Here is an 11,061-nt window from a genome sequence, read left to right on the forward strand (position 1 = left end):
CCCCTTGTACATTATGTACACAAACCAATTTCTAAATGTCAACTCTGGATCAAACACTATACCCAACACTAACCCTAAACCTAACTTAAAATCCTAAACATGACCCTATTTCTTTGATGAAATAAAGTCTAGAGCAATCGTCTGAAGAGCATATGTTGTAGCGATAGTGTTGATAGTGATGGTACTCATGAATCTGATGCCACAACAACATTGAAGATGACTGTAATGATTCTGCATCAATTTCATAGACATTCTGCTATTATCCATCTTCATGAACTATACAAATAATTCAAATAAATGAATTGAAGCTCCACAGCTGGCCTTCCCTAAAATTTCTTTGCCCTTTTTCATAGAAGTAGCTCTCTCTCTCTCTCTCTCTCTCTCTCTCTCTCTCTCTTATATAATGATATATCTTCTTGTGTATATAAATTTTTATTTGCAGGCACATACTTTCATCCATAATATACATATAATACAAAATTGTTTTCATTCGTCTGCTCTTGATACACAGAGAGGACATCTTCTTTGAATAGCTTTCTCTGTAAGAAATACATCTTAACACCAACTTTTCCCGACTCCCATTTAGATAACAAAATAGTGTTTCATAATGAAGTGTTCCTGTTTGACAAATAAATATATTTTTACTCCCAAACTGCATTGTTTGAAGTTAAAGTCGCCTTGAAGAATTTTTTTTCTCACCATGTTATTTTTCTCGAGGAGACTTAATCATGTTTAACAACCCCAACCTGTCTTTAATTATTGTTCTTGACTTTAATTAGTCTTAAAGTTTTCATGCATGTTCACCTCTATCTCATTACTATTACATGTATTACCCAACTTTGTATTTAGTGAGAGTGAAAGCATTAGTAATTGATTGTGTGTGGTGTTACTATAGAATGAAATATACTTATCAAGTACGACATTGTGGCATAATACTTTATTGTAATTTATGATAGTAACTTAGAAATGTGTTGAACAACATTTTTATGGATCAAAACATATTTGAATTTGTTTTTTGATGCGACACTGATCAATTTTAGAATTAAAACAATACAACAACAAACAAAAACAGGAAAAAAATCTCAGCAAATGCTGGTCTATAAAGAGACTTTTATCACATTTATTGGAAATGTCTATCAAACCTTATAAAAGTATCTTATTTTAATAACAATGAAGCATAGAGCACTTTGTCCTTTTATAGGATTGTGGTGTGTATATCAATAAAACCTGTCATCAAATGATCTTACTAAAAAACTGTTGTTTCTTTCCTTGCTTGCTTTCCATTGCCTTGCTATTCCAGGTTTGACCAAAACAAGAATAAGGTAATTCACCTCTTTTAATGCATGCTGTCTCTGTCTTTCCTTCTTTCTCAAAGCAGTGTTGATCTCTCTATCAAGTTGTAATAGTATTGCCAAGCATTTTCAAAGCAATATTCAAAGCAATTATTTTTAGTACATTTAGATAGTAGCCGGTTAAGTAGAAATGTATTATTACTGCAGTGAGATATTCTTGTCTGTCATTTTGATGAAGCTGGTGTATGTGGTATTTTAATTTGATATATATATTTTTTTTTTAATGTACTTGGTTTCTCAAAAAAGCTGTACAGTTAATTTATTACAATGCTTGATGGTTGTGTAGTTCTACTTTCTGCAAAGTAATAATTCTATATGAAGATAAATGTCAGTATCGTCTCTTTCAATAGATGTGCCAAGCTTTAGCAGTGACAGATATGTGACTCTATAGTCATGTTTTCTTTTTTCCCTTTGGCTAATTATTGTCTTCATTAGTTTCCCCAGAGTACACTTTGTGCAGACTATCCTTATTTGAAATTTTTTTTTTGTCTGTTGAAAATTGTTCACCTTTTAAGATACATAAGATAACAAGTGCACTTGTACTTTCTCTATTTGCTCTGTAATCTTTTCTAGCAGTATCTTTCTGTCGCTGTGCATTCTTTTCTAAAAAATTATTGTTCCATATGCTTTCTTCTTTCCACTCATCGTCTGTGTGTCTACATTTAGGGTGGCGGTACAATCTGGGGTCAGTACCTCCTTTTTCCTACCTCCCTTGTCCTTAATCCCCTAGCCCCCTCCCTCTTCTTCCCCATGAGCAAGCTCTTGCTTCGTCTCTGGTCCCTACACCCCTCCACGCCCCATCTTGCATCCCTGCATGGGCCCCTGTGGCCTTCACGAAACTTGGCCTATGTGCTACGAACTACTCTTACCTTACTGTGTAAGGCTCTACATGTACATGCATGAAGTAAAGATGGCAGTCAGTCATCCATAGTGATATTTGACTCCTTACTCTAGTGCATGTTGACATTTATTTACAAATTATTATTAAGTATTATACTAACACATCTGGTAATGCATTCATTTTATCATAAAACAGGAAATACTGGTGTAAGCTATAGTTTTTTTCAGGTGCATGTTCAAATTATCTTTAACAGTGCTAATAATGGAAATGTATTCAGAATTATGTCTAATGAATTATTGAATTATACATGTCCTGGTTATCTGATTGTTATACTATTCCATCTTACTTTGTTAATGGCTGTGATTTTTATTTCAAATTGAAAGGATGTCTACTTTATTTTCAATTTTCTATCTAAAAGATATGCACGATTGTATTACATTCTTTTTTTTCCTGGGTTGGTGGGGGGGGGGGGGGGGCTTCATATTGATACATGCTTTTAATTTCAAGCCCATTCATTGAAAAGAATATTATTTTTTACTAACTGCACTCTTAAATTATATATATTTATTTCTGTTAAATTCAATTATAATGAAATGCTTAAAGGTAGTGCTCATCTAAAAAAATTAAAAAAACTTTCAAATCTTGTTTAAATGCTAGTTTTTATTTGAGAATTTAGTGATGAATTATATTGCAATGTGAAGGCATGTTTTTGATCTAACCAACATCAGCTTATAAAATCATGGATTTATCAGAATAATTTTAATTGTGAGTCATGACTATTTTTAACACAAATAGATTTTTTTTTTCTTCAGTTTTAGACTATAGTTATTGTCCATAGCATGATTTTATCTGAAAGATTTGAGCAGATTGTGCATTTTGAGAGTATGGTTATCTGATTTTAAAAAAAAGTGTATTTGATGAATTCACACTATTAAAGGTGAAAATAGTCCGTCGGTGACATAGACTTTATACTTTCTGAGCAAATGTATTGTTTGATAAAAGTGCACATTTGCTGCATTTATATTCTTATTATATACTTGTGTAAAATTGTCAATTTAACCAGATTTGAGTTCTAAAGATCATGACAAGAAAGAAGATAATACAGGCCTTTTGTTTCTCTGGAATATGACCTCTTAGTTGTCACTAACTTTCTGATGAAAATGATATCCCTTTACATCATTGGAATCAGATTCAAATAGTGATGTAATGAAGTGGATGAAAACTCTTAGAAGGGAGTAGTCTTCAATATCTAGATGCAGCTTTGGATAATTTATATACGATATAAATGTACAAATTATAGAAGAAGTGTCAGTTTATAAATAGTTTGAAAATGGAAGGTGCCATTCTTAACGTGGGAAATTAAATTTGAATTGTTTTGTAATAAAAAGGTACATTTTTTTGCTTATCAGAATTACAGGACTTTCACATCAAACACTATTATGTTGTATACATATATGATGTTTCCTTTTTGTTTTTATTTTTTGGTGAAACAGCTAGACTAATAGAACTATGGTTAAAATCAGGTAATGTGATGGTTATTAATTCTATATTAAACTGTTTTTGCATCCCAGATCTGGTGTGTTGGAAAAAAATATTTATGTATATATATATATCTGAATGTAATTTGAAGATGAAATATGTACTTCTGCAATATTAGTGTTTATTTTATGTGAGGAAGAGCAGTAGTGTAGTGTTTATGCATCCCAATTTCTGGTGTTTTGGAGACAAATTGAATGAGTGCAATTTGAAGTTTGAATAGTAATTCTGCAGTTTGATATCTATTTAATGTGAGAATATGCAACATTGATTATAATACTGTTGTGCATCCCAGTTATTGTGTGGCAAAAAATACCTGTCTAACAATGCAGCAGTTTGGTATTGGTTTTCTTTTGTCAATAAAACATTGCAAATACAATGTCTTGATTGAGTGTTTATCTGGTGATTTGAAGATCTTATGCATTAGCCTCCAAGAGCATCATGTGAGGCTGTCTACTCTGTCTGTAGGAAAATAAATTAGTATAGAAATAGAATGCATAATAATGGGAATTTGCATGAAATTTACAAACACTGCAAAGTTTGACGGTTAGTATTCAGTGAGGTTTATTATGAAGTAAAGTATATGGCAGCCAGATGAAGTTTCTGCATCTACAAACAGTTTGTATTCAATATGAGCAGTAATCTGTGAAGTCTTTTAATTGATTTTTTGCACTTTAGTCCAACGGTCAAGGAACTGCTTTTTATCTTTTTTCATATTTAAGAGCAGCTGCTAATTGATTGCTAATGGAACTTTCAGAATTGTGAATTCCATTACCTTTTCTCTTATCTCTGGGTAAACACACATGTACTACACCCTGGGGTGTCATGCTGAAAGTGGTTGCCAAAAAAACTTATGCGACTATTCAGCTTTAATTAAGACTTTAGTGAGCGTTAATTAATACTTTAGTAAGCTCTTGAATACTAAATTGATAATTCGCCTGCTAAATTTACTTCCAGAATAATATGCCAATGTAGTAAACAAAGGAGACTTTATATGTGATATTTTTTTAGGCTCAGAGCTTGTTATTGTTCTTCTTTTGAACATTTTTCCCTACTTCTTTCTATTCCCCCTTTCAATCTGATTCTTTTGTTCTTTTCATTTATTGTATAGTAAGTTGTTCTGTTAGTAATGGGCTATTATTATGTAAACTCAATACTTCCGAGACAAATGGTCTGGAGAGACAAAGAATGTCATTTTTGGGGAAGCAAAACTGTTTTTTTACAGGGAAAATCTCTTTGGTCAGTAAATCTTTCTATTGTTTTGTCTTCTCTCTCTCTCTCTCTCTCTCTCTCTCTTTCTCTATCTCTCTATCTCTCTCTCTCTCTCTCTCTCTCTCTCTCTGTCTTTCTTTCTTTCTTTGTCTTTGTCTTTGTCTTTCTCTCTCTCTTTTTTGTTTTACTTTCCCATTTTATATAAATATATTCAAATATATTCATTCATATATTCAAATAAGTATTAAACCTGTATTTTACTTGATGGTGAGCCAGATGTAATTTAACAAGATGCACAGTCAGTACAGATGTGTTTCATCACTATTTATTAGACAAATTAAATGCTCTGGTAATCTTTCTTACCTTATTAAAAGATTCATGACTAATTCACATCTTATTTTAATTTCCAGCATGATTTTGGTGCATTTGCAGCGCTAGGAATGAATAAGCATGATTTTCAGTTTTAACATTTAATTAAAAAAACCTTTTCATGAATGGACGCTCAGAGACAATTTATGCATTTAAGATTTATAGCACCAAGACCATTTCAGGTGCTTTTACATGTATACCTGGTATGTAATTAGTTATACTGTATCACCGGTATGCAATTGTTTGGAATTACAACCATTGATAAAGAAAGAAATCTTTTGAATAGTGTTTTCAACAATAAATTGAAAAGGAAGTATCAGTGCATTTCTGAATATTGTCTTTACTAGTGGAACCATTCATGATCAGGACATATGTATAATATATATGTTTATCTGTTAACAACTGGCTTACTATATTATCCTTTTTAAATATGTCTATTAGGAAATAGAAAATGTTGGTTCAGTTGTATATGATTGAACATTGGTTAGCCATAATGTGATATATACACCACTGTTTACTTTCTTCAAATTCAGTCAATTTTCATACTTTTCCATAAATCAAAAATATTTTGTGATGGGAGCATGTAGAGCATTGCATGAGGATCATTCAGTTCCAAATACATAATGAAAGAAATCAGTGGGAATATCAGCGGTATGACTTTATTTTATCTCATGTGCCTTGGTTCTGGATGATTTCATTACCTGTGTCCTAATGTGATTCTGTTGTTTGATATCATTATGTAGGGTGGATAGCTGGTCCTCCTCCGGTCGACGATGAAGACTGGTTCTCTCTGGAAGAAGGCTATGATTCTGATTACTCCATCACTGCAGATTTCCTCTTGTCTCCTCACAACCCACCCAACTGGCATCGCCGCCGGCAACGCAAACGTCTCCTCATCAAGGCGGGGCAATTCAACTTCTCATCCTCTGACGAGGAAGGTAGAAAGGAAGGAGATACAGGCGGGAGACGTCAGCACCGTAGAAACCCTCGCCAACACCAGCAGGAGCAGCATCCTCCAACTACATCCTCATCACACCATGGGGATGAGAGCACCGCGACCACGCCCGGTAGCATTGGTATCAACCTGGGTCCAGCCATCAGCCCTCAGGATTACCTGACCGAATGGTACTTCAAGCGCAGGACTCAATCATACAGTGGGTTCATTGAAGACGATACCTTCTCTTACAACCACATCATTGCCACGCCAGAGGTGGAGAGACGCACATGGAAGGAGGTGTTCGGTGATGAGCTTGCACATGGTAGTATCGAGTACGATGGAGAAGATGAAGAGGAGGATGCTGATGCTGATCATAACTCAGCCACTGAGAGCCATGGTCAACTAGAACTCAGCTCATAAAACTGCTTTCAGTTCCCCTAATGAACCCTTTATATTACACCCCCCCCCCCCCAATCATATCTACTCTGTAAACTCACCATTGCTTCTCATACCTGGGATATCTCTAGCAGAATATGCTCAGAAGAAGAAGGACATTAACTTTCTGTTCAAAGTTAATGCCCTTCTTGCTCTAAGCAGACGATACCAGGATATATATATATATATGTATATACTTTTCAGAACAAAACTTCTTTATTTGTACTGCCATAGTGTATCTTATTTTGATAGGGAAGGTGATGAATGTAATATTACCTTGTAATCGTTTATTTCATAGAGTCGTATTGAGATACATTTCTAGAAATCAGTGAAGTATATATTTTGAGGTGTATAGTGCAATAAACAGATTTTGCATCTGATTTGACAGATGTTATGAATTTTTAAAGTATTAACAGTAAAATGAACATTTTCTTGTATATCCTACTTTTGTGTGAGAAGAAAGAAAAAGAAGGTATATATTATTCTGTATGTATAAAAGAAATTATATGTATATCGATCAATTGTTAAGATATGTTCATATTTTGCTCTGCATCTGTCTTGTTTCAAAGTTTTAGCAATGATTTCATGGAATCAAATATATTTTCGATGATATATTTGTAAAATTTTTGTTTTAGGAATATCCTACTTCTGAATTTTCAAGTTGAATTATAGACATATATTCTTATGTTCATCACTTTTTCTTTTTATTAGAATTAGAGCAAAATCCACATTGTCTCAATTTTTCCATGGACAGTTTATATCTTTTGAGTTTGGATTCATTGTAAAATGGAAGTACATATAAATGTATAGACTTCCATCAAATGCAGGCAATATTTGACCTGTATGTATAAAAGAAATTATATGTGTATCAATCTATTGTTGAGATTTTAAAGCAAGGTACAAAGAAAGATATGGATCTACTTTTGTATTGATGATGATTCAATGTTTTTGCACTAATATATTTTCAGTAATACATTGCAATATTGGATTATATTTACCAGTTTACTTTTGCAAGAGTATTTGTTTTACCAGAAACCTTCAGTATTTGGTGAAATTGTCCTTCTTCACAAGTTTTGCGGCACCTGTTGTTTCTACTATGTAGTGTCTGAGAATAAAAATGATTGTACTATTGGTAAAAAGAGGACTGTAACTTTTCCCAAGCAAAGCCTTTTAAGCTTCATTTATTCTAATCTGCCTTACTTAACTGTTTGATATTAATGACTACTAAAGCCTTCTTTTTTAATCTTATAACTCTGATAAGAGATTGACTAAATGTTGGTCATATACACTTTTATTTTGTAGTAATGGTACCCATTTTCAGGAATACTAATATCCCAATGATGTATGTATTTTAGTCATGCTACATGTATTATATTCATACATGTTTATTCATACTTTTTGCATGAATACTTATTTTCATGCAAGATGTATGACTATGAATGTTTTTAAGGAATGTTTGTGTGCATTTTTGCTGCTTTCTTTCTGTTTTGCTTATTTTGTTTACAACTGCTTTAGTTTTCAGTGCCTCTCCTCTCTGGTGCAAAGAAAGAACTGTTATGTATGCTATTAACTAAATTTGGTTATGAACAAATACTTATAGGTAAAAGGCATTTACAGAAATTATACCATCTGCTGCCTTACACAAGTAAATATTCAAACTATTTCCTTATTATCTCCATTAATTTTCTCTTTATTTTACTATATATTAAGGTTATGAAAGAATTTGAAACTTCTTTAAATTGTATTGCCTGTAAGAAATCTATAATTTTTCAAGTGGGAAAATGGCCCTTTTCCCTTTTACCTTTGCTTATCAATTTTAATGATCGTGTTTATACTTTTCAAATTATTTATACCTTTTTGGTTTTGCAAAATGATAATTACATATGATATGTACATTTACAAGAAAGCCATATACATGGCCATGTGAAAGAATTGATGTAAACTTTTTAAAAAACATATATTGTAATAAAATTGTTACTGTTTTAGAAAGATTAATTGTCCAGTGAATATATTTGTAGAGGACAGTCTTAATACTGGATTCATTAACATAGATTGATTGTACTGCAATCAAAAGAGATTGTGGCTGTTTGTGCATACCACAATTAATGGTATGTCACTAAAACATGGTTTAATTCACAATGTTTACAATCCATTATTTCTCTTACAATCTCTCAACATAACTTTAACAAGTCTTCCAGTTCACCACTGCTTTCAAATGATTTCCAAAGTGATAAATGTAGAAATTCAAGATATTTATCTTGCTATTATTGCATGTTTATCAGTATGTATCTTTCTGTGATATCAAATATATTTTATTACTTGATAGTTTGAATTGTAAAGCTTATAAGTAATTATTGAATTGTACAAAAAAGAGTTTATTGCAGAAATTGGATCATTAAGAATTACTTCATGTATTTGCATACCGGTAGGTATTTTCTAAATTAGAAATTTTACATTTGAATCAATTTATTAGCTGGTAGGATAACAGACAGGTAATACAATAATCTGTGAGGATAGTTTAGAATTAAAAGGGAGGCCAGTACTTAAGATGCATTTTAGTGTGCTGCTTTTATCTTTTTTCCATCTCTTTGCAATTTTGGCTTATATTATTATTGAAATAGTCAGTACTTCAAATCTACACACGATGATGAATGATGAGGCTTTAGTAGATCTCTCTCAGAGTATAACTATCATAATACTGATATGTCATTCACAAGTGCAAAGATATTGGGTTATATTAAAAGACAAAGTATTGTTGCATACCTAATGAGATATGTCTGATTTGTTGTCAATTGAATCCTCAGCTGAAGCAGTGAAAAGGGAAGTCCATCCTCACTTAAAGTTAGTTTCAGTCAACATTAAAAATAAAACAGTTAGGTAGTTCATGGAAAATCAGGTACAGATTAGAAAGTTATGAATTTCAAAGGTTTTCGAAGATCACTACACAAATTTCCAACTCTTTTATTTTTCTTTGAGAGCTTCTTTTTTCACAAAAGATTTCATGTTATTTTTTTTCTTCTAAAGAAAATATTTTCCCAATCCTGTCCTTGAAATATGTAACTGTAACCTCTACAGATCCCTCTCTCTGAAATAAATATGACCCATCATAAAAAAAACAACTCCAGAGTGGGTATATTGGTTTTTGGAGTTTACAAGTCTAAAGAGAAGCTTACATTTTGACCATCAAACCATTGCCAATTATGGATGGATCTTTAGAACTGCAGATCTTCATAACTCACTTATTCTTTATCTGATTTATCTCATAACTTCACTGGACATTTTTCTTCAAGTTTTGTATGACTGAAATCCACTTGATGTTAGGTGGACGTGGTCTTTAATGAGATATGAAAAGAGTGAAGAGCCTTTCTCACTTTGCAAAGATTGGTGCCAATCATGACTTGTGAACTTTGGAAATGACATGTATATAATGGTATAATGGGCATTTTCTTGTTACGACTCCTTAAAGGGATCCGGTAACTTTGTCTTAGATACTTTAGAAATAATCCTTGATTTAGCTCATGCTGCAATGATAATTATAAACCTTCAGGTCAGTCAGGAACTCCATGACTTTTGCAAGCCGATCGCCTGTCTGATTATCAAGATATTAATGATTGAAATTACAAATTTTGAAAACCGTTCACCGAACGGTTTTCATAACACTACAGTCTATCGGGGAAAACGAGTATGGTAAAACCGGTCACTCAAAGATTTTTACTTTTTTTTTTGCACTTCTTGATCATTTTGAAGCGCGATTTTTTTTAGGGCTTCAATATTACACCATCTCACAGACACTGGTAACATGTAGGACCGTGTATCTCAGATTTAACATTGTTAAACGATCCCTTTATGTGTTTGGAAAATGCTTGAAATATGTTTTGAACACTGGTAGTTGAGCTTCTACAAATCAGGAGCATTAAGAGCTTGGAAAATAGGGCACCCAGCAAAGTGGGACAGGATTTTGAAGACTGAAAGGATATGGCTCAAAAGGTGTACAGGTAGAAGTAGATGATAGGGAGGGAGAGAGAGAGAAAGAGAGAGAGAGAGAGAAAGGAGAGAGAGAGAGAGGGAGAGAGAGAGAGAGAGAGAGAGAAAGAGAGAGAAAGGAGAGAGAGAGGGAGAGAGAGAGAGAGAGAAAGAGAGAGAGAGAAAGGAGAGAGAGGGAGAGGGAGAGAGAGAGAGAGAGAGAAAGGAGAGAGAGAGAGAGAGGGAGAGAGAGAGAGAGAGAGAGAGAGAGAAAGGAGTGAAAGATAGAGCAATGGTAGCAAAGAAATGTGAGAAAAAAAGGACCATGAGGGGGCAAGAGAGAGAGAGAGATACATCTAGCTCTAAAAACCTAAGCCAAGCAGACTCTGACTCAGAGACATATAATGATCATCACA

General features: G+C 33.1%; 1 protein-coding gene across 5 annotated transcripts in view; it reads left to right on the forward strand.

The window, feature by feature from the left end:
- Positions 1–9,452, forward strand: part of LOC578539 — an 82,942-nt gene extending 73,490 nt beyond the window's left edge. For 2 of the 5 annotated variants that reach the window (XM_030972144.1, XM_030972146.1), the window contains 3 exons: positions 1,301–1,322; positions 2,019–2,229; positions 6,054–9,452. In XM_030972144.1, the coding sequence (XP_030828004.1) occupies positions 1,301–1,322; positions 2,019–2,229; positions 6,054–6,667 (847 nt within the window). In that variant the 3' untranslated portion in view covers positions 6,668–9,452. The remainder of the gene's footprint in view (positions 1–1,300; positions 1,323–2,018; positions 2,230–6,053) is intronic. The other 3 variants (XM_030972145.1, XM_030972148.1, XM_030972147.1) reach the window with 3 other exon arrangements.
- Positions 9,453–11,061: the final 1,609 nt, after the last annotated feature.

This window comes from Strongylocentrotus purpuratus, unplaced genomic scaffold (assembly GCF_000002235.5).
Source record: "Strongylocentrotus purpuratus isolate Spur 01 unplaced genomic scaffold, Spur_5.0 spur5_scaffold_6, whole genome shotgun sequence".
Classification (NCBI taxonomy): domain Eukaryota; kingdom Metazoa; phylum Echinodermata; class Echinoidea; order Camarodonta; family Strongylocentrotidae; genus Strongylocentrotus; species Strongylocentrotus purpuratus.